Source organism: Oratosquilla oratoria, chromosome 5 (assembly GCF_046742065.1).
Source record: "Oratosquilla oratoria isolate Oo_2021 chromosome 5, ASM4674206v1, whole genome shotgun sequence".
In the NCBI taxonomy this organism is placed as follows: domain Eukaryota; kingdom Metazoa; phylum Arthropoda; class Malacostraca; order Stomatopoda; family Squillidae; genus Oratosquilla; species Oratosquilla oratoria.
In genome coordinates, this window is record NC_134781.1 from 60,792,864 (window position 1) to 60,818,254 (window position 25,391).

The 25,391-nt window shown below is 38.3% G+C and overlaps 1 protein-coding gene across 3 annotated transcripts in view; it reads right to left on the reverse strand.

Moving 5' to 3' along the window:
- Positions 1-25,391, reverse strand: part of LOC143025513 (uncharacterized) — a 122,091-nt gene that overhangs the window by 53,750 nt on the left and 42,950 nt on the right. For all 3 annotated transcript variants that reach the window (XM_076185295.1, XM_076185293.1, XM_076185296.1), the window contains exons 9-13: positions 20,214-20,312; positions 18,798-18,958; positions 5,259-5,405; positions 3,797-3,882; positions 1,517-1,620 (exon numbers count right to left, since the gene is read on the reverse strand). In XM_076185295.1, coding sequence (XP_076041410.1) covers positions 1,517-1,620; positions 3,797-3,882; positions 5,259-5,405; positions 18,798-18,958; positions 20,214-20,312 — 597 coding nt within the window. The remainder of the gene's footprint in view (positions 1-1,516; positions 1,621-3,796; positions 3,883-5,258; positions 5,406-18,797; positions 18,959-20,213; positions 20,313-25,391) is intronic.

The window sequence follows — 25,391 nt, forward strand, 5'->3', positions numbered from 1 at the left end:
GGAATCACAGACACTAATGTATTCAGGGGTGAGAATGATGGAATGTCTGATCATCATCTGTTGGAAGGGAGATTGAAAGTGAATGCAAGGTAGAGAAATAAGAAAAAGGAGGGAGGTAGCAAGGTAATGAAAGCGAGTTGAAGGAGAAGGGGAAAGAGAACCAATTAATCTGTTGCCCCAGGTCTCTCTTGAAGGAGACGCACAGGTGCTGTTGTTGACTAAAGACTGTTAGTAGGGGGCAGTGTGGATTGAGGTGCTCAGTATCTTCTGTGTGATGGTTGCTAGGTCTACTCTGTTTTGGTACTGTCTTAAGAGCTGGAAGGTGTCCTGGACATAAGTATACCAGTGCATTTTTTTTTTTTTTCTTTCTTTCTTTTTAGAGGGATTTTCTTCTGGAGTTGATCTCTGGAGGTTTTGGTGAAATTATATGTTTGATGGTTTGTATTGATGAGATTGTTTAGTTATCTGGATGTGAATTTGTTTCTGTGTGGATGTATTGTGTGGTATGGGTGAGTCGCTGTTGCATTCTTATTTCAACATGTTCAGCTGGTAGTGTTTGTGCAATATAATAAGATGGGTGAGTGGGATTGAGGACTCTAGTAGACAACAGTGTACCTATCATTTTCATATGATATTCTATAGGGAGGATTTCAGTTTCTGTGTGCAGGTGTTCTACTGAAACTGTTTTGTGGATCCTGTTCTTACTCTCAGTGCTTTATTTTGTATAATTTATAAGTGCCTATGTTTGTTTTGTTTAATGTTGAGAGCCATGCTGTGGAAATGTAGTAAAGTGCGATTCTTATGAAATGTTTGTCAACAATAATTAGAATTTCCTTCTGTTGTCCAAAGTCCACATTTACAACTAATTTCAGTAAGTTTATTTGCTTGCTGGTTTTTACCATTAACTCTTTGACATAAGTGTTGAGGGTTATAAGAGTATAAAAAGTAATGCCAAGAATTTTTGGGTTCTTTATTCTTTACCAATGGAAGAGTTTGGCCATTCAAGTTTTTACAAGAGTAGTAGGCATATGTGAGGGTTGGGAGTGGAGAGTGAATAGTTAAAGTGAATGTGGATCTGTATCAGGGTTATATGATGTCACCATGGTTCTTCAGTAAGTATATGGATAGGGTGGTAAAGAAGGTATATGCACAAATACTAGACAGAGATTTGGAACTGGTGTGTGAGAATGATAGTATATAGATAGTGAACCAGTCATTAATTCCAGATAACAATGTGCTTGAGGCTGATTCTGAGAAGACTGAAAGAGTTGGTGGCTGAGTTTGGAAGGGTATGCTAGAGAAGAAAGTTATAAATGAATGTGGGCACAAGTGAAGTAATGAGGTGTCCAACAAATATACAAGGTAATAAGTTGAATGTGAATGTGAGGGATGAGAGCAAGTACCATTAGTTTCACATATTATATTATACATAACAAGCCTACTAAGTATAGTGATATACATTGAAGGTGTGAATATATATGTAGTTATCACTAAAGGCAACCACAATTTCACTTACGTTTTTAAATTAAAATTAGTATCCTGAAGAGCAGCATTCATTTGACTTAATTCCATCAACTTGGACTCTCTGGCTTCCACAAGTTCATTCAACTGAGATATTTTCTGAAACAATGTGAGAAAAAAAACATGATCTATAAAGTCTCAATTGCAGAAGAAAGAATAATACCCAATAATTCATGAAACTTAATCTCTTAGGCTTCATCACAAGAAGCAGGACCAAGTATGTCTATAGTGCAATCAATAAATAGGATAAAGTTCCTACTTACTGTAGGTACACACATATAACAGTTTTAAGATTTTACAACTTATTTTAATGGATGATACTTTTCCATGCATTCTGCCTTGACTACCATCAGGCTATTGCATTCATCCCCATGGCATTTTTCCTATACATGATACTAACTGCATAAGTTTGAGGTCATATATTCTTTTATGATTGGAGACTAATTTCCACTCCTCCTTAATGCCTCTTTTATCACCTCTATAACACCACATATTCAGTGTATCTTTGTTCTCAAAGACAAAAGTGCTGGTTATTGGTGACAAGAGTTTTTACGAGAGTAGTAGAGCATGTGTCAGGATTAGAAATGGAGAGAGTGAGTGGTTTGAGGTAAAGGTGGGACTTCATCAGGGATGTGTTATGTCACCCTGGCTGTTCAATTTGTACATGGATGGGGTGGTGCGAGAGGTAAATGCAAGGATGGTGGGTCAGGGATTGGAGATGGTTAAAGAAAATGGAGAAAAGTGGGAGATAAGCCAGCTGTTGTTTGCAGACGACACTGCGCTTGTGGCAGGCTCAGAGGAGGGATTGAGGAAGTTAGTGACAGAGTTTGGGGAAGTGTGTGAAAGAAGGAAGTTGAAGATAAATGTGGGTAAAAGGTGATGAAATGTACAAGGGGTGAAAGTGGCAGTAGACTGGAAGTGAGTATTACGGGAGAGCAACTGGAGGAAGTGGATAGTTTTAGATATTTGGGTGCAAATGTGGCACAAAAGGGAGAAGTGGAGGTGGAGGTAGAATGTAGATTGAGAGAAGCAAGTAAATGCCTTGGTGGATTAAAAAGTGTAATGAGAAATAGACATTTGGGAATGGATGCTAAGAGGAGGTTATATGAAGGAGTGATTGTGCCGACAGCACTGTATGGGGCAGAAACATGGAACATAAGACAGGAAGGGAGGAGTTTGAATGTATTAGAGATAACGTGTCTGAAAAGTATAATAGGGATTACTAGGCTGGATAGAGTGAGAAATGAGGAGGTGAAAAGGAGAACAGGGGTAGAAAGGGAGTTGGGAGATAGGGTGGATGAAAGAGTATTGGGATGGTTTGGACACATGGAAAGAATGAGTGAAGAAAGATTAATAAAAGAGGTGTGGAAGGCAGATGTGGAAGGAGTGAACATGAGGTGACCTTGGATGAGATGGATGGATGGGGTAAAAGAGGCTTTGGGGAAGAGGGGAATGTCTGTTGAGAAAGGATGGGGGAAGACAGAATACAGGGGTGAATGGATAATGGTTGTGTATGGATGATGTTGTGATCCATGAGGTGGAATGGGTGGGGGGTGGTGGGAGAGAGAGTATATATGAGAAAAAATTGACACAGCCTGAAGGGATTTCTCCCAGTCTTCTCCTTTTCTGCATGGGGGGATGGAGAGGGAGGTTGCCGATTTTGATGAAGCGGCCTTGCAGTGCATGTGCTGTGTTTTGTGACACTGCTTCTGACCCAGGGCAGTGGACAGGATGCAGGGATGACCCATCATCCAGGAGGTGCCAAGACAAGAGGGAGGGTAGAGGGTGGAGGGGACTGGAGTGTGATAGGGATAGAATGGGTGGGAGTGGTTTTCATGCCTTTGTTTTTTTGGCTACCTCCCTTGTAAGGGGGAAAAAACCCTTTGGTATATGTATATATGTATATTGGTGACAAAAAATAATGCATGTGAGATGTCACTTTTCAATTCATTCTGACTTCCCTCTACTTATTTCATTCATCCCTGTGACACTCCTTGGTACCAAGAGAGTTAATGTCACCAACACCCTACCAAATTGATACAAGAAAGACCTGGGATTATGGAGGTGTTGACATCTTATACGAATCTTCTTCTGGCTACTGCCACCATGATTTTACTTAGGTACTGTATTTAGGAGACCCTAGTTTGAAGGTGATCTCAATTAATCAATATTCCTTTCTGTGTAGGACTTATATTACCATAATATCACCCAGATGATGGAGCAACAAAATCTTTGGAGTATGCACACATGTTAAAGAAATTAACATTTCACTTACCTTGATTAATTTTTCAGCATCAGGAGAAAGGTGTTCAGATGAACTTTCACTTGTTTCAGACATGCTGGACTGATTGCGTCTATGTCCTAGTGACCACAAGCACAATGGAATACAGTAATTAGAGCAGGAATACAAATTATGGTACTGTCATAACTTTCAGTTCAAATACAAATTACATTAGTATCATCACTTCCAGCTACAGTACACTATTCACTACATACAAGTTACTTACTATACCTGAATACACTTGATATAGACAAAAAAATAAAGAGTATACAAAAAGATACTGCTGAAAATCAAAAGGACACATCAAATAATTTCTATTGTTATTCACTATGGGAATATTTTCAGCTTTCCTTGAGAATTTATCTAGATTTCAAGGTTATATTCCATGTCATTGCACTTCCAGTTTAACAAATAGACCACATAATCTTAATGATGCACACTGCCATACATTTCACTGACTACAAGAATAATAAAAATCCATAAAACTATTTATAAAAAAAGCATACATGCACATGCAAATTTTAAATTAGTAATGCATAGGTAGATATGTATGTATACATGTATGTATATATGTATGGATGGATGGATGGATGGATGGATGGATGTATGTATGCATATATATATATATATATATATATATATATATATATATATATATATATATATATATATATATATATATATATATATATACACACACACACACAATATAATAATGAAGAATCTGTAGTGTTGTACAATGACTTTTGAATAGGAATGGCTAGTGAAAAAAAAACAATAAAGCCCAGTGTCTACTGTCAATTTTATAGTTTAAATCCAACTATTAACTAGTTTGAGAGTCAAATTCCAATATGTTCATTCATGCTATGTACCACACTATCACAATTCTACAAGAAGCTTCATGTTGTATATGCATATAACAAAGGCCCTTTCCCTTTACACATGGGATGGCCAAGTCAAACCACACACAAGTTAAGATTGCAAGCACTGGGAACAGGATACTATATGATTACCTTCATGGTCTGCCTTGACACTAAACTATAAATGACAGTAGAAACTGAGTGTTAAAGGTCCTCACTAGGTGCTCAAAAAGAAGAAAAAGAAGAAGCTGATGATAACGTGCAACTTCAAAAATAACACCACAAGCCATGCAATCCAGCAAGTGTATGAAAGAAAACTCAGGTTTTTAGTATTACACATGCAGAGAATGTGAAAGAATACACACTAAAGAACCAAGACCATCAGGCCACCACCAAGTGAAAAATAATTTGAAGAGATGGAAGCAACATTCCTTCAAATGTATATAAAAAGATAATACACGAAGTTAATGCCTTTCCTGCTTAACATCTCCACGAAAAACAGAGCAGTTTCAAATTCGTTATCGGCTACAAGATACATTGCAAGACATCAACAGTTGACCAAAGCCACTGTTTCCCTTCACAACATTTTTGAATACCTTTTTCAAAGTGGACCATATCCTGCAGAACCTGAGAAATTAGCGTTGAATCGAAGTTAAGGTTCTGCAGGAACTGATTGTTTGAGTCTCCATCGGATTCACTGATACTTGTGAAGCTGGTGGTCATGGAGGAAGACACAGTCTCACCTGATGACATTGGCACCAAAGGCAATTATTCATAACAGGGTGGTGCAAGATTCACAACACACAAATATCCACTCACTTCCCTATACGGGAAAACCCCTCTAGTTTAGTCTTATCAACTTACAAAGCATCATCTTAATTTCATAGGTTGAGAAATGGGAAGCCTCACCTGATGATATAACCATCAAAGCAAATTGAGTGATCTCTGCAATACAAAACCCACAGACTTTTCCTCACAGTGAAAAACCCCTTCACTTCCTTATAAGCATAACCTTCTACAAAAGATGCATGACTTAACAGTATCCTATGATCAAAGAAAAATTATAGGGGTATATATATGCAAAACCTATATTGTTATGAATTTGACAAAGTGATAATATACAAGAGAAAACTGTAATCAACTGGGAATGTTTGGGACACATAACAATATACATACTACAGGCCTTCTCGCAACTTAAAAAGGGGATGGTTAAATCAAAGTGTGTGCCGAACCTCAAATTCATGTATTTACCTAACTGTATTTACCTAATTATAGTGTACAGGAAATGAGCAATGCTCATTGGGTCCCATCTCCTATTCTCTAATTTTCTAACATACCTAGACCTCAAATTCATGTATAGTGTGTATTTACCTAGTTGTTTTTTACAGGACAAGAGCTATGTTCGTAATGACCCACTTTTGTATCTCTCCCCATCCAGTTTGTTCTTAAAAACTATACAAGATTTTAAGAACAAACTGGATGCGGAGAGATACAAAAGTGGGTCACTACGAGCATAGCTCTCGTCCCATCAAATACAACTAGGTAAATACACACCATACATGAATTTGAGTCTAGGTATGTTAGAAAATTAGAGAATAGGAGATGGGACCCAATGAACATTGCTCATTTCCTGTATACTACGTACATACATATACCAAAGGCTTTTTCCCGCTACACGGGGGGTAGCCTACAATTAGGTAAATACATGAATTTGAGGCTAGGCATTAACCCATTAAACTCCGATGACAAGATTCTTGTCATTTGGTCAAATAAAAAAAAATCATAAAACACCAAAATGTTTGATCAAACACAAGAAAAATATGACGTCAGTCCTCACGCAAAGCAAGGACTGACGTCATATATTTCTGGTGTTTGATCAAACATTTTGGTGTTTTGATTTTTTTTTTGCTGTGGATGTGCTGTGTCTTGCGACACTGCTTCTGACCCAGGGCGGTGGGCAGGGTGCAGGGATGACCCGTCATCCAGGAGGTGCTCAGATGAGAGGAAGGGTGGGAGGGATGTGGAGTGTATTTGGGGATGTAATGGGTGGGAGTGTTTTTGTGCCTTTCCCTTTTTGGCTACCTCCCTTGGAAGGGGGAAAAAGCCTTGGTATATGTATGTATGTATGATTTTTTATTTTATTAGACCAAATGACAAGAACCTTGTCATCGAAGTTTAATGGGTTAAAGAGTAGGAAACTGGACCCAATAAGCATTGCTCCTTTCCTGTATACTACAATAAGGTAAATACAATTAGGTAAATACACACACACATACAATTAGGTAAATACACACACACATACACACTTCATACAGAGAAGCCATTTAACATCCCTCCCATCTCAGTATCTTGGGAATGAAGTGTCATTCCTATCCTCCACCACTAATACCATTTCTACACACTGTAGTTTTAACCTCTTTGACCTAGTAAGACCTTATAGATTTTATGTTGGTCACATTGTAAGACCCTATTCATCTAATGAGCAAACTGGAGAGACTGTTGTCTCAATTGATTGTGACCATTTCTTCTAAATTTATTACTGACCTAAATAAAAATGGTTATTATCCCAAACAAAATCTATAAAAATTATCACTTGATGAAATACATTAGCCCTCTCCCTCAAGGGCCTACACTCCAAAGATTTTGTACTGGATAACAACAAAGTATCTCATTCTATACAAGGGCAAATGTATCTCAATTCACCAAGACCCCCTTTAGTCTAGGATCAGACCTTCATCTGAATAAAACTGTGTTGCATCAATGAGAACTGAAAATCACCATGCTGAGCCACAATAGCAATAGCAGCTAAAGACCATTCCTTGGGAAACAAATCCATTACAAAAGCAAAAGATGAGAAAGATCTGGGAGTGTTGAAGAGAGACAACCTACACCTGACAATCAAAATGATTGTGGAAAAAGACATACAGACTGCTGCAGAAGATTTAAGCAACTTTTCACTTTATGGATGAAGAGATGATGAAAAAAATCATACAAATCCTGATACATCCAAGACTAGAATATCCATCAGTGATATGGTCCCCACAGGGAAAAAAAAAATAAATACAATAAAATAAAACAGAAAAAAGTGGGACAGCAATTTTAGGAAAAATGAGTAATTATGTCAGTCCTCTTAATTCTAAATCAAAGAGAAAATAATAATCAAGGACACCAATCTCAATTTTGCTTTTGAAATTATAATCTGATCTCAAACTAAATTAAAGTTCAATGATTTATGAAATTCTTCTGAACAAAAGAAAATGTGAATTACTGTATTGCCTGACTGACCAAGCATTATATATCTGCAATATGATCACCATCATTTCTATAGATTCCACCCTAAATATGTAAATAATCCTAAAGAGAAAACGAGGAAATAAACTTCCATTGCACTTCTTAACATCATTACATAAGCATTATATATTCTAGCAAATTGAGTTTTTCAGGATTTAGAATCATGCAATTAATATAATTCAGGCATATTGCAAAAGAAATCCCTCTTTAAGCATATCTTCAAAGAAAATGTCAGTGCCTAATGCAGAAAATTAAAATACAAAATACTGTACATGTATGACAGTGCATCTATAACAAATACAATTGCTGTCACGTGTTCCATATCTGTCAAAATAACTAGCTTCAGACAGCTTCCAAAAATTTTCTAAGTCAAATACAATGATAAACAACCTCACCAGCTAGTCCACCATCACTGTACCCTTTTTCAGACACTCTGCATGACACCCATCTCACCTAGGTGCCTTACCTGCACTCATCATTCTTATAACTGCTTGCACCTTATATTTATTTATTTCTCCTCTATTTTCCTCATCCATCACTGTCATTTTCTTAGTGCCTCCCACTGCAACCATCTTTCCCTCCCTATCCTCCTCCACATTTAGCAACTCTCTTAAACACTCTGCCTATCTTCCCCTTACCACCGCCTCTTCTGTTATCATCTCTCCATCTGCACCTTTTACCTTTCCTTCTCTACTTGAGTTGTCTCGCCTTCCTCTCTTAATTTCCTTTGTGTGTCCTTAAGTTTCCTTTAATGTGTGTCTAAGCGAGGGTAGAGTGCCAGAATATTGGAAAAGTGCCTGTATAGTTCCACTTTACAAGGGAAAAGGGGATAAATGTGAATGTAATAAATTCAAAGGGATCAGTTTGTTGAGTGTAGTTGAGAAGGCTTATGGGAGGAGTAATTGGTGAGGAACAGTGTTGGTTTAGTAAAGGTAGGGGGTTGTGTGGATCAGATTTTTTATGGTACAACATATATGTGAGAAAGCTTTTGCAAAGGGTAAGGGTGTTCTTTGGGCCTTTATGGATTTGGGAGAGGCTTATGACAGGGTGGATAAGAAGGCACTGGGAGGTTTTGTAGATATATAGGATCTGAGGAAAGCTGTTAAGGTCAGTCAAGAGTTTTTACAATAGTAGAGCCTGTGTTAGAATTATAAATGGAGAGAGTGAGTAGTTTGAGGTAAAGGTGAGCCTGCGACAGGGATGTGTCACATTGCCACAGCTGTTCAACATCTACATGGATGGGGTGGTGTGGGAAGTAAATGTGAGGAATGGTAAGGGGTTGGAGATGGTTGAAAAAAAAATGGAGAAAGTGGGAGGTAAGCCTGTTGTTTGCTGATGACACTGTTTGTGGCAGGATCTGAGAGTTAATGACAGAGTTTGGGAATACATGTGAAAGGAGAATGTTGAAGCTAAATGTGGGTAAAAATAAGGTGATGAGATGTACAAGGGGAGAGGATGGCAGTAAATTGAAAGTGAGTATTATGGGAGAAAGACTGGAGGAAGTAGATAGCTTTAAGCACTTGGGATCAGACTAATATAATTTTTTCTGTTACACTCCATTGTGTAGACAAAACTATTCAATGTAATTTCTAAACCTGTTACCTTGAAAAAGCTGTCACCATTTTAACAATTCTGGGCAAACTATATTTCCTTATCTTTTGAGAGGGGACCTATGACAATTACTTGTAAGATGAACATCAGAGAGAATCAGCTCCCTCCTACCCATCTTCAAAAACGATGAACACCTTCACTTTCATCTGGAGATGACACCCAGTCTCTAATCTAAGCCCAAGACCTCTCTTTGTCAACTTCAACTGTACTTCCACTACTTTTTCACAAAAAGAGAGCTGATGAGTAGAGACTGTTCCCATCCTGCTACTATATGGCAGTGACAGAGAAGCTGTCCATCACTAATACAATATAAACATCACTCCAAAGTTTATTCCTTGAGCCCCCAAGGACCATCGTTAGCCATTGTGTGACAGCAGGTCTCCAGCATACTTAAACTCAAGGCAACATCTATTATCATCATATCTTGAAAGAATTACAACAAAATTATAAAAAATTACTAATTCAATATTTCCTTTAAAATATTGTCCATCTATATTTGTAAAAAAAATTCCATCTCTCTTCATTATTTCTCATAAACATTAGTGACAAACTAAAGATCTGTAACAAGTGTATCAGCAACATCCTTAACCTCTTTTAATGTGGGTTGCATCACTCTTCCATTTATTCTGGCAATCATCCACATATCTCATTCATCTCTGTGATACCTCCTCAGTAGCAAAGGGATTATAGCCTATCTTGATTACCCTTTCTGGTCTTTGCTTTATTCTGGCTTTCACCAAGTTAGTTAATTCATCTCATTGATACTCCTACAATTACAATTGAACTAAAATAAAGGTGAGGACTGAGCCTTGGACTTGGACTACCACAGACTTCTCAAGCCTCTTTAAATGCTCTTACCCTTTTGCAATCTTTCCTTATACTCACCCATCCGTACTGTATCATCTCCACACATAACCTGTATCTACCAGTGTAGCATACTGTTTTTATACTCATAAAAACTCCAGAATTTGCCCTGCCTATTATTTGGTATGGTGATTCAGTTTAATGTCACAGAATTCCCCCTCTCAGAGATGGCTAGGATGGTGCCTCCACACAAAGGACTTTTTGAACCATGGGAAGTTAATGCAGCTTGCCTTTACTATGAACTCATAATTAATATAATAACAATTATAACAATAATAAGAAAACAATAATATTCATAAAATAACAACATATCTACACACACCACCCTCTCCCTTCCTTGCTTGACTGAGAAAAGCGAGAAGACGGGGAGAAAATCCCTTTAGACAGCATTAAAATATCATTCATACACAGCTTTTCACCATTCACCCTTATCTCCTGCCTTCTCCCTTCCTTGCTCAATAGACATTCCTCTCTTGCTCAAAGCACCTTTCACCCCATCCATCCATCTCATCCTTGGCTATCCCCTCAAATTCACCCCTTCCACCTCTGGCTGCCACACCTCTTTTACTAGCCTTTTTTCACTCATTCTTTCCTTGTGTCCAAACCATCCCAATAATCTTTCATCAGCCCTAACTGGTATCTCCTTTTCCATTCCTGCTCTCCTTCTCACCTCCTCATTTCCCACTCTATCCAACCTTGTAACCCCTACCATATTTCTCAGATACTTCATCTCAAATACATTTATGATTCTTTTTTCTACCTCTCTAATCCCAAATCTTTGACCTATACACTGTCATGGACACAATCACCCCTTCATATAATTTCTTTGCAGCCATTCCTATATGTCAATTTCTCATGACACTTCGATCCTTGAAGACATTTACTTGCTTCTCTCAATCTACAATTTACCTCCACCCCCACTCCTCTATTTCCTGCCACATGTGATCCTAAATACTTGAACTTTCCACTCCCTCCAACCTCTCTCTTTTAACCTGTATGTTGCCGGACGAATGTTGTATATATTCCCCCCCCCCCCAGCACTGGAGCCAAAATCTATTTTTTTCTTTGTTTAAATCAACTAAAAATTATCTAAAACCAACAAATCTTGCTTATTTTGATTCGCCTTAGCCTAGAAGTCGAGAAATTGGGTCAATTTTGTCATGATTTGTGTGCGAAAGTTTGGTAAAACAAATCCGTAGACTTTCTTTCGCTCCTTACGCAGGTTGAACGATAACGTCCACTGTATTTTTTCGGGGAAGCTTCGTTAGAATTTCAGAGAGTGAAGGAATTTGACATTTATGATGTTTCAAGTCAATGTACAGTTGCCCATAATAGTCTGACACTTACAGAAAACGTGTTTATAGTTTTTGTGGATGTTTTTACAAATATTTATCACTTTATGTGGTAAATTTATTTTTTGGTATCTTTTTTTTATATACTCTCATGGAGGATATGTGACTGTGGTGTTTCTTGTTTTGGTAAATGTTTTAGTAAGCATCCATCACACCATTATTGCCCGGCCACATTTTGTATTATGCATTTATTACTAATATTGGCAGTGCGAAATTGCCAGTTCTATACATTTCAACATGTACTAAATAGCACATGCCTAACTGTTGAAGTACAACTTCACCTATTAATACTTTGTTTCATACACCAGAATTACCTAAATTACGTCCTAAAGGCAGATTTTATACTCAAGTTACCCCCAATAAATTGCTGCCAGGGTTGCTAGTTTTGTCAATAAGTAAAAAAATTTAGGTGCCTTTTATAGCCAATGGATAGGACTACTTAGTCATTACCACAGATTTGATCCTTGACATAATGCCTAATTTTGCCAAATTTTCTAAATTGCAGCATACAACATATGCCGCTGACACTCAATCCATAAAACAATTGCAGCATACAATGTATGCCGCTGACACTGTAGGGGTTAAGAATTACTTCCAACTCACTACTATCCTCTTCCCTTATACATCACATTGCCTTTTACCTACATTTACCATTAATTTTCTCCTATTGCATACCTTTTCACACTCTGTCACTGCCTAAAATCCTCCTCTGACCCTGCCACAAGTGCAGTGTCATCCACAAACAACTGGCTCACCTCCCACTTCTCTCCATAATAATAATGATAATATTAATGATGATAATAATTCTATCTATATATCAAGGGCATTTTTCCCCTTACCAGGGAAGTTGCCAAGTCAAAAAGCAAGTACCCACTCCCATCCACCAACCTCTCCTCCATCTAATTTTAGCTCCTTATGGATGATGGTTCATCCATGTATCTCACCCACCGCCCTGGGTCAGAAGCAATGCAGCAAGACACAGCATATCCTTAGAAGGCTGCTTCACTTAACCAGTGACCCTCCTTCTCCATCCCATCATGCAGAAAAATAGCAGACGGGGAGAAATCCCTTTGGGCTACTTCAAAATATCATCCACACATAACCACTCACTAACCCCACCCCCCCATCCATCCCTTCCCCTTCTTTGCATCACAGTATCATCTATACACAGGCATTCTCCACTCACCCTTATCTCCTGCCTTCCTCCTTGCTCAACACACCTTTCGCCCCATTCATCCATCTCATCCTTGGATGCCCCCTCATTTTCATTCCATCCACCTCTGCCTTCCATATCTTTTACTAATCTTTCTTCACTTATTCTTCCAATAATAATCATCTATATGCCAAGAGCTTTTCTCCCATATAGGAGAGGTAGCCAAGTCAAAAGTATGTACCTACTCCCACCCATTTCACTTCCATCCACCACCCTTTCCCCCCTTTCATCTTAGCTCCCCATGGACGACAGGTCATCCCTGTATCCTGCCCACTGCCCTGGGTCAGAGGCAATGTAGCAAGACACAGTGTATCCACAGCAAGGCCTCTTCACTTAATCAGTGACCCTATCCCTCTCCGGCCCCTCATGTATAAAGAGAGATGGGGAGAAATCCCTTTGGGCTGTATCAAAATAAGTTGTTGTTGTTGTCGTTCCCTAGACTGTCTGTCCGAGCAGTCCCGTCTCCTCAAGGAAGGCCACAGCCGAAACTGGGTTTTCCCACAAATCCTTTATAGAGTGTATGTTGTGTTGTTTGCGTGCATGATTGTGTATAATGCAGTCTTCCATTATGTGTTGTATGGTATGGGGTGAAGTGTTACATCCTGGGCAGCTGTTCACAACACGGTCGTCCAGCCTCTTCTGGTAGCTTAGAAGTGCTGGGTGGTGACCGCATCGCAGTCTGGCCAAGTGGACTCTGTCCTTACGTGGGAGAGAGGATTCAGAAGGGTGGATATCAGGGGGTCTGGCATGCAGCAGTGTGTTGTCTTTCAGTGTGTTAATGGAGCGGTGAGTGATATGATTATGAATATGTTTCCGGAGGCTGGTATTTGGTGGTTGTGGAGGAAGAGAAGAGAGTATCTGTGTGTAATAAAGGTCTTTGGGTGTAGTTTTAATGTTTCTTGGTGTGTGTGGGTGTTCTGCTATGTAGTGTAGCGGGTGTGATGTGTTTGTGGTGGCTGCAGCAAGTGTTTGTGTGCCTCTCATGTCGAGGTGGTCCTTGACTTTGAGGACTTTTGTTTCATGGTGTAAATGGTCTGTAGGTGATGTATTTGTGCAGCCTGTAATTGTTTTTAGGGCTTTGTTTTGTATGATTTGAAGGGTGTTGTGGTGTGTCTCACTGAGATTAGGAGCCCATGCAGGACTCGCATAATTCATCACTGAGCGTATGCATTGTTTGTATATTGTTATATTAGTTTCTTTGTTTTGTCCAAATGTTGTTCCAGTGATTGACTTAAGTGCGTTAAGTCTAGGTGTGCATTTGTTTTTTATGTTTGTGAGGTGTTGTTTGAAAGACATGGATGTATCGTATGTTACACCAAGAATTTTCGGTGTGTTTGTGTGTGGTATTAGAGTGTTGTTGATGTAGAGATGAGGTATGTATTTGTGTTCTTTTGTCCAGTTGGTGAGAAGTGTTGCTGTAGATTTGGTTGGAGCTATTTTGAGTCTGTTTGTGATGAACCATGTGTTGAGTGTGTCAAGGTAAGGCTGGATTATTTCTGCAGCTTTGTCTGTGTTACGATGTGTGCATGTGATTGTTATGTCGTCTGCGTAGGAAGAGATTTGTATTTCTGAGGTGTCTGGCGTGGGTAAGTCATGCATGTATAGATTAAATAATGTGGGGGATAGAACTGAGCCCTGTGGTACTCCGTTCTTAATGTTTCTGATGTGCGATGATTGGCCATTATATGACACATGAGCATTCCTGCCTGCCAGATAATTGGCCAGCCATCTTTTGGTGTTATTGTGCATGTCTGTGTTATATATTTTATTTGTTAGGTTGTGGCGGGGGATAGCATCAAAAGCTTTACTAATGTCCAATGTTATAAGAAGTGTTCTGTGGTGGGGCCTATCTGAATTGATGCCATCTAAAATTCTTTGTGTGAGGTTTGTCAGAAGAGTGTTTGTGGAGTGCAGTGGCCTAAAACCGTGTTGTGAGTCAGCAAGGGGAATATATGGTGTGACAAGTTTAAGTATTAGGCGTTCAATGACTTTAGAGGGGGTGCAAAGAAGTGTGATTGGGCGGTGCGATGTTGGGATTGTTGGGTCTTTGTTCGGTTTTGGAATGGTGATTATTTTACCATGCTTCCAGATGTCGGGTATTGTGTTGTGTGAATAGCTGTAGTTTGCAATGTTTGTGAGTGCGTGTATACCTTGTGGTCCAATGTGTTTTAGGTGGATGTTGCTAATGTTATCAGGGCCACAGGCGGATGAGTGCTTGAGACTATGCATTATGAGTTTTGTCTGACTGTCTATAAGTTGCATTTCTTGATGGAGGTCAAAGGATAGACTGGATTTGAGAATAGGCAGCTCTACTGTCAATCTTGCAGGACAACCATAAGCAGGTACCCATCACTGGTCCCTCTAATGTGGCATATTTAATAATAAAGAGTCAACCCCACAGAGGCTGGTAATGGTCCTTGGGCCCTCCCATAAATTTTTCTGGGAGGAAACTTTAGAAGAGGAGGAGGAGAAGAGCAGCTTTCTTGGGGAAAAAAATAACCTATCTACAGTGCTCGACAAGGATGTACGAACAGTTAGCGAGAATGAGTGATGAGGAGTGTTGAGGACTGTTTTTGCTGAAATGCACAATTTTATATAAGAAATTAGCATATGGCTGCATTATTTGACCTATTTTCTTTGAAATGTGTGATTTCCATGTAATTTGATCAAAGAGAAGTTACGTTTTTATCCTCTGCAATATTACCGACAACAGCTATGAATACCATCTGGTTTTTGTTGAAATGCACAATTTCATATAAACAATTAGCATATAGTTGCATTATTTGACCTATTTTCTTTAAGATGTGTGATTTTCATTCAATTTGATCAAAGAGAAGTTACGTTTTTATCCTCTGCAAAAATTGCCAACAGACTCGCTCATAGTCGACCAAACTCAAACAAGAACGGTTTTTGTTGAAATGCACAATTTTATATAAAAAAATTAGCATATGGTTGCATTATTTAACCTATTTTCTTTAAAATGTGTGATTTCCATGCAATTTGATCAAAGAGAAGTTACGTTTTTATCCTGTGCAAAATTACCGTCAACAGCTATGAATACTGTTCGACTCACTCATAGCCGACCAAACTCGAACAAGGACGGTTTTTGCTGAAATGTGCGATTTTATATAAAAAGAAATTGCATATGATTGCATTATTTGACCTATTTTCTTTAAAATGTGTGATTTTCATGTAATTTGATAAAAAAGAAGTTACGTTTTTATCCTCTGCAAACTTACCGACCATAGCTACAAATATCGTCCGACTCATTAATAGCTGACCAAACTCGAACAAGAACGGTTTTTGCTGAAATGCACGATTGTATATAAAAAATGAGCATATGGTTGCATTGACCTATTTTCTTTAAAATGTGTGATTTCCATGTAATTTGATCAAAGAGAAGTTATGTTTTTATCCTCTGCAAAATTGCCGACCACAGCTATGAATACTGTCCGACGGTTTTTGCTGAAATGCACAATTGGTCAAATTACATGAAAATCACACATTTTAAAGAAAATAGTCAAAATAATTCAACTATATGCAATCTATTACACTAATAACACAATAGTAAGAAACTTAATAGATTGTAGTTTGATCCATACCACCAGTGATCATAGATGGAGGGCTGGACAAATCGTAGCTGTGGTCAGTAATTTTGCAGAGGATAAAAGCATAACTTCTCTTTGATCAAATTACATGGAAATCATACATTATAAAGAAAATAGGTCAAATAATGCAACCATGTGCTAATTTTTTATATAAAATTATGCATTTGAGCAAAAACCGTCATTGTTTGGTTGAGGTCGGCAATTAGTGAGTCGGACGGTATGTGGTTGGTAATTTTGTAGAGGATAAAAACGTAACTTCTCTGATCAAATTACATGGAAATCACACATTTTAAAGAAAATAGGTCAAATAATGCAACCATATGCTAATTTTTTATATAAAATTGTGCATTTCAGCAAAAACAGTCCTCAACACTCCTCATCACTCATTTTCGCTAACCGTTCGTACATCCTTGTCGAGCACTGTATATACCAAGGGCATTTTTTGTACAAAGGAGTGATTGTGCTACTAGCACTGTATGGGGCGGAAACCTGGAACATGAGAAAGGAAGAGAGGAGGAGTTTGAATGTGTCTGAGATGAGGTGCCTGAGAAGTATGATAGGGGTTACTAGGCTGGATAGAGTGATAAATGAGGAGGTGAGGAGGAGAATGAGGGTGGAAAGGGAGTTGGGAGATAGGGTTGATGAAAGAGTATTGAGATGATTTGGTCACATGGAAAGAATTAGTGAAGAAAGACTAGTAAAAGAGGTGTGATAGGCAGAGGCGGAAGGAGTGAACATGAGGGGGCAATCTAGGATGAGATGGATGGATGGGGTAAAAGGGGCATTAGGAAAGAAGGGAATGTCTGTGGAGGAAGGATGGGAGAGGACAGAAGATAGGGGTGAATGGAGAAGGGTTGTGTATGGATGATGCTGTGATGCATAAGGGGGAGTGGGTGGGGGATGGGGGTGTGAGGGAGTATGTGTGAGAAATAAATTGACACAGCCCAAAGGGATTTCTCCCCATCTCCTTTTCTGCATGAAGAAACAGAGAGGGGGAGTCACCAATTTGATGAAGTGGCCTTGCTGTGGATGGGCTGTATCTTGCGACACTGCCTCTGACCCAGGGCAGTGGGCAAGATGCAGGGATGACCCATCATCCAGGAGGTGCCAAGATAAGAGGGACGGAAGACGGTGGAGGGGAGTGGAGTATGTTGGGGATGGAATGGGTGGGAGTGGTTTTTATGCCTTTGTTTTTTTGGCTACCTCCCTAGTAAGGGAAAAAAAAAAATTGGTATATGTATGTACAAGGGAGGTAGCCAAAGTCAAAAGGCATATACCCACTCCCACCAATTTCATCCCCACCTATTCCACTCCTATCCACCACCCTTTCCCCACCTTTCATCTTAGCCCCTCATGGATAACAGGTTATCCCTATATCCTGCCCACTGTCTTGGGTCAGAAGCAATGCAGCATGACACAGCACATCCACAGCAAAGTTGTTTCACTTAATCAATGACCCCCCCCCCTTCTCTGTTCCCTCATGCAGAAAAATAGATGAAGAGAAATGCCTTCAGGCTGCATCAAAATATCATTCACACATAACCACTCCTTAACCCCACCCATCCCCCATCCACTACTTTCAATAATTATTTTGTTCCATTAGGTGTATAGTGTGCCCTAGAAGGAAAATATAGCTGCTGATCTATCTTATTCAGGGTAGGCATTGCCTACCTTGCCTACCTAGATGGCACATTCCTGAGGTGTAGGTATTGATAGGTTCTGAAATGGACAGCAAAGATTCTTTTATATATCCATTTTGCAGGACCATCGCCTGCCAATACCCCTTGCTGATTGCATTCACTGTATAAATCACACTAAATAAGTACAAGAAATTCATAATTGTAAACTGTGCAAAGAATTTGGGGATTACAGTAAATATTAAAATACACTTTGTAATCATAAGAATGTTACAAGAAAGTATTTTGGGTAAGTTAGATTACTTTACCAAGTAATCAATGTAGAACAATGAAAAGGATTAAGGAATCTTAACACAAAACTGCATAAAAAGCCAAGCAGTGCACAACTAAAAACAAGCTAGACGCAGATGAGATTAGAATAAAATTCATTACATCAATTCTCAATGCTAAGATCCACCAAAATACATTCACAGAATTGTAAACTGCTGTACTGGTTCATACAGTATAATATAACACCAAGGAGATAATCTAATCATAGTGTGATGGAGCTTTGTCTTACCTTTCTCTGCATGCATTCGTTTGTGATACGTCGTTGACTGATCTGATGCAGGGGAGTCCGATCTGTCTGGTAGGAGAGAAGAAGAATGGTGTGGTCTTCTTGATCCCCAAGACACTCTGCCTGCTGTCAGTCCTCTTGCACCATTTCCATCCACACTTGGACTGTCACCAAATAAAATACATGATTAATTGTAGATCAGATAATCTTATCCTTCCATGCCCCCCCTTTTTTGTTGGGGGGAGGGTTAGAGTAGGAAGACATGCTATATGTCAATTAATCAGTCAATCCATTACCCTAAGTCTCTCTTAAAGGAAACCCACAGCCCCTAGGTAACTAGCAACAGCCACTGGGTTAGCCCACAAATCATTCAAGAAAGATTGCATTGTTTTCTGAGTGAGGCTAGAGTAGGGCAGTGCAGAAACCATTTTTTTTTTTTTTTTTTTTTAGGTGAGGACAAAAGTAGGAGTGGAAAGGGAACTGGCAGACTGGGTAGATCAAAGAATACTGGGATGGTTTGGGCACATATAAAGAATGAATAAGGAAGGATTAGCAGAAAGTGTGTGAAAGGCAAAGATGGATGGAGTGAACTTGAGGGGACAACCAAGAATTAGATGGATAGATGGGGTAAAAGAGGCTTTAAGTAAAAGGGGAATGTCTGTTGAGCAGAAGAGGGAGAAAGCAAGAGATAAGGATGAGTGGAAAATGGTTGTGAATAGAATGTAAACTGATGCAGCCCAAAGGGATTTCTCCTTGTCTACTCTTCTTTCACATGTGGGGACGTGTAAATGAAGTGACTGACCCTGCTGTGGATGTGCTGTGTCTTGCTGCTTTATTTATGACCCAGGCAGTGAGCAGGGGACAAGGATGACCCTTCATCCACAAGGAGTTAAGATAAAAAGGAAATGAGTGATGGATGGGAGTGGGTTGGGTGGGGTAAGTGCATGCCTTGGCTGGCTACCTCCCTTATAAGGGGGAAGAAGCCTATTAATATGTAGATAATAGAATGCTGTTTTAAAGCTGGATAGTATCCTGAAAACTATCATTCCAATCCAGTATGATTCTTGATTGTCATGAGAGGGATATCTCTGATGAGCTGATGTCTGAGGGTGTATGGAGTTTGGGGGTCAGTCTTGGAGTACTTGTTTTGTGATTTGAATGTGTATGTTTTTGTATAGATGTGTTATAAGGTGTAGGTGGTAGGTTGCAGATATCTACAGTAATTTTTTTTTTAGGTCTGGGGGCTATTTTTGGTGTATATCTGTGGTTGCATCTTTCTCCTATCTCTCTTGGAACAGTCTCCTGCTGGCCTTCTGTAGTCTCTGTCATGTTTCTGTATATTTTAAGCAAAAAGGAGTGGAATGGATGCATTAGAAGTGAATGACAGGAGCAAGGATTCACCTTGAATTAAACACCTACCTGGATATAACCTCAATATCTGAGGATGTTGTAGTTTCCATCTCATCGCCGGAGCTGTGACATGAGGTGTGTCCTGAACTGATTTTTGGAGCTTCTGATCTGTAAGAGTAAATGAATCTTAAGAAGGTTTGTTGCATGTGTATACACATACACACACACACACACTTCTTTGCAGATGATGCAAAAACACTAAAGAGAGTAAGTACAAGGGAAGACTGTGAATCACTACAGAAAGACCTAGATAAAATCTGGAAATGGAGTCAAAAGTGGGAAGTGAACTTTAACGTCAAGAAATATACTATAATGGAGTTTGAAAAAAGTAGAAATAGAATATTGACAAAATACAAAATTGGTGGTCAAAAAAGTGAGCTTGGAAAGGGACCTAGAGGTAATTATCAACAAAGACATGTCACCAGACAAGCATATCAACAAAATAGTCGGAGAAACCTTCAATTTACTAAGGTCGATGAAAGTGGCTTTTAACTATTTGCATGAGGAAATGGTAAAGAAAATATTAGTTACACTGATAAGATCAAGATTGGAGTATGCTGCAACACTATGGACACCCAGTACTAAAAAGAATATAAAAAAAAATTGAATACAAAGAGCAACAACAAAGATGGCACCAACACTCTCCAAATTGACATACGAACAAAGATTGTCCAAATTGGAACTACCAACCCTGGAACAAAGAAGAGAAAGAGGAGATCTAATATTTACAGAAATAGGAAAAGAATGGAAGTCCTAGATAGAGATGATTTATTAAAGTGGGACAAGAGAAAAACAAGAGGACATGAAAAGAAAATCAAAAAGGATAGTTATAGAAGAGATCTGAAAAAGAATAGCTTCCCACGCAGAGTGGTGGATGTCTGGAATAGATTAGATAAGGCAACAGTGTGTGCAAATACTATTCAAGAATTTAAGAACAAATTTGATGCTGAAAGATACAAAGACGGGTCACTACAAGCATAGCTCCCTTCCCGTATGATACAACTAGATAAATACAACACACACACACAATCATGGGATTCACGGCAAAGATTGGAGCTCCGGGAAAAAAAGCAATTTTCATGGATTTCAAAGATAAGGGTGTACCTGTGTTGTATTAGTGGGAAAGGGGAAAGCTCGTGGTGTAGTGGGAAGGTGAAGAAAAAGGAGAATGGGCGGGATTATTGAGGAAAATGGAAGAAAATGAGGAAGGGCATGAACGGGCGCCTGAGGTCAGAAGAAATGTCAACAAGAGATGCCCAGACATTAAAGGTGAAGTCAAAGAGATTAGTAAAGGCGTAAAAATTAGAAATATAGATAAGCGCAGCACGATAGAAAGTGGAGATAATTATTTCTATGGATTTAATGAGGGAGGAGATGACAACCTCCCCCAATTAGCAAGTCTAGGGGATAAACTAACAAAAATGAACGAATCATGGGAGGTTAGGTTCAGTCAACTTGCACTGATTTCCACAAGGAGTTGATAAATTGGAAGAACTAAAGAGGGAGAACCAAAACCTAAATAAAGAAATAGAAAAATTAAAAAGACAGTTAAGAGAGGTAAAGGATGAGAATGAGGAATTAAAGAAGAATAATAGATAATAAAAAGTCCATAGCAAAAAGAGGTAAGTGGTTGGAAAAAGATTCAGGAGAATAGCAAAATTGAATTTAGAGATATAGTAAATTAACAGATGAAGGAACACTAAGGACACAGTAATTAAATTGATGAGAGAGAAGGAGAATATAGTAAGAGACTTAGCAGAGAAAAAGAAATGTATAATTATGTTAAGAATGGAAGAGAAACATAATCTAAATAGGACTACAAGAGTAAGAGAGGAGAAAGAATGAACAGGGTACTAAAAATATTTCAAGAAGGCAAAAAGAAAATAGGGAAAGAAATTGAAGAAATATATAGGCTGGGGAAATACAATATAGACAAGACCAGACCAATTACGGTTAAATTCAGGTCACAAATGACAGCAGAGAATGTCTTATCAAAAACAGGAAAACTAGCAGAAAATTATCAGTACAAACAGGTATGGATAAAAAAAGATATGAATAAAGAGGAAAGAGATGAGAAAACAAAAAGAATAGAAGCTAGGGAAAAAATGAGAACAGAACAGTCAGACAAAGAGAAATTCTATTGAATAGTGGATATGAAAGTGAGGAAATGGTTCATAGCAGAGAAAAACAGAAGGGAAACAGAAAACACAATGGAAGTAACAGAAAATTATAAGTGTCCTTCACAAATATAGATGGATTAATAACAGGCTTGAATGAACTGAATGATTACCTGATGGAAAAGGAACCTTACATAATGGGAATTGTGGAGACAAAATTGAAAGGTCCATTACCACCCAACAGTGTAGGACATGGGGTATATAATTATTGGATTAGAAATAGAAGTAAAACAAGGTGATGGAGTTATGTTCCTGACTAAGAAGGATATAAATATGAGGAATGTTACATATGGAAAGAATAGAATGGAAATGATCATGATGGAAATAGAGGACAGGAACAAGAAGAGCAGGAAGTTTGTGGTAAATTATGTGCCTCCTAAAATGGCTTTGTGGGAAGAGAGAGAACACAAAAATAAGTTAGAAGACACAAGGATAAAGAAATCTGCTGGGAAGAAATGACAGTGAAGGGTGGAAATGACCTATGGGGAAGTGTACTACTCAATATGATTATAGAACATACAATGACACAATGGATACAAGAGAATACTAGGTATAGAAATGAGGAAGAGCCATTGAGACTAGACCTAATAATCACATCAGAACCTGAAATAGTGGGCAAGATTGAATATAAGACACCAATAGGTAAAAGTGACCACATATTAGTAGAACTGGAACTAAATGAAGAAAAATACATGAGAAAAAACAAACTATATAGAAAGGGAAGAATGATATATGGAAAAACAAATTTTGATCAAATGAGATTTTTTTTTTCAAAAAGCAGATTGGGAAAGGATATACAAAGAGGAAACAACAGTAGAAGAGAAATGGAAGATTTTGACAACAATTTATAAGGAGGGAGTGGAAAAGTATGTTCCGAGGCAAAAACAAGAAAAAAGATGTGTAAAATGTTGGTACAACAAAAGATGTAGAGAGTGAAAAGATAAAAGGGATAAAGCTTGGATAAAATGGAGGAAAGACAAAAAACCAGAAAAATGGAAAATATATACTGATTATAGAAATGAATATGTACAAGTGAGCAGAAAAGAAAAGAGAAAATAAGAAAAGGATGTCATAGAAAAATGTAAAGATCAACCAAAACTATTTTATAGATTTGTAAACAACAAACTGAAAAACAAACAAGAATTAGTGAAACTACATCAAGGAGGAATAGAATACACAGAGGAAATAGAAATGGCAGAAACTATGAACAAGCATTCTAAATCAGTGTTTACAAGGGAGAACATACAACTTAAAGATGTCGAGTGGGAGGGGAAAGTCCCCACTATGAAAGGGATAGAAGTACAATGAATGAAATAATGAATCACTTGAGTAATCTCGATGTCAGAAAATTGCATGGTCCAGATGAAATGGCAAACTGGATTTTGAGAGAATGGAGGGATGAACTAACAGACAAAATATATAGTCTAATAAGCTGTTCATTGAAAGAAGAAAAAGTTACAGAAGATTGGAAAAGATCAAATATACCAATATATAAGAGGGGAAACAAAGAAGACCCTACAAACTATAGACTGGTCTCTCTTACAAGTACGGTAGCAAAAATTTGCGACAAAATTACCAAAATTAGATGGGTAAAGCATTTGGAAAAAAATACTGTACTAAATCCAAGGCAGTCTGGATTTAGACAAGGAATCATGGGTTGCAAACTTGATATGTTTCTATTCAAGACTAATAGATATACTATAGGAAAGAGATGGATGGGCCGATTGTGCCTTTCTAGACCTGAAAAAAGCTTTTGATATGGTGCCACATAAGAAATTGCTAAAGAAATTAGAAACTGTAGGAGGAATACAGGCAAACTACTTAAGTGGATGGAAAACTTCTTGCATGAAAGAAAAGTGAGAGTGGTGATAAGAGAGAAATATTCTAATTGGTATGAGGTGATTAGTGGAGTTCCATAAGGAACAGTACTGACCCCAATAATGTTTGCTATATATATTAATGATATGGATGAAGGAATTGAAAGTTATATGAGCTTCACAGATGATGCAAAAATGTTTAAAAAATTGAACACCGAGGAAGACTATGAATCACTGCAAAGCGATCTCAATAAAGTACAGGAATGGAGTAGGAAGTGGGAGATGGAATTCAATATTAAGAAGTGTAGTATAATGGAATTTGGAAGAAGCAAAAAAAAGAATAGTGGGATCATATAAATTGGGAGAGGAAGAAATTAAAAAAGTAGAGAAAGAGAAGGACCTAGGAGTCATTATTATGAATAATATGTTACCTGAGAAACATATAAACAAGATTTTTGGAAAAACTTATAATTTAATAAGATCAATCAAAGTGCATTTACATACCTGGATAAAGAAATGGTGAAGAAAATACTAGCCACTTTGATAAGACCAAAATTGGAGTATGCAGCGATGATGTGGTCACCAAGTACAAAAAAAAAAAAAGGTATAACAAAACTTGAAAGAATACAAAAAGCAACTACAAAATTGGCACCCATGTTCTCAGAACTATCATATGTGGAGAGGTTGGCAAAACTTGAGCTACAGACATTAGAGCAAAGAAGAGCGAGAGGAGACTTGATAACTATATATAGAATCATGAAAGGCATGGAAATTATTGATAGAGAGGATCTAATAAAATGGGATAGTAGAGATACATGAGGACATGGGAAGAAAATCAAGAAAGACAATTATAGAAGAGACCTGAAAAAGAACAGCTTTCCCACAGGATAATAGACGTTTGGAACAGGTTAGATGAGAATGTGGTGTGTGCAAAAACATACACACATATACACATATACCAAGGCCTTTTCCCCCTTACAAGGGGGGTAGCCAAAAAGAAAAAGGCACAAAATCACTCCCACCCATTCCATCCCTGAATACACTCCACACCCCTCCACCCTCCCTCTTATCTTAGCACCTCCTGAATGACGGGTCATCCCTGCACCTTGTCCACTGCCCTGGGTCAGAAGCAGTGTCGCAAGACACAGCACATCCACAGCAAGGCCGCTTCATTAAATCGGCGACCCCCTCTC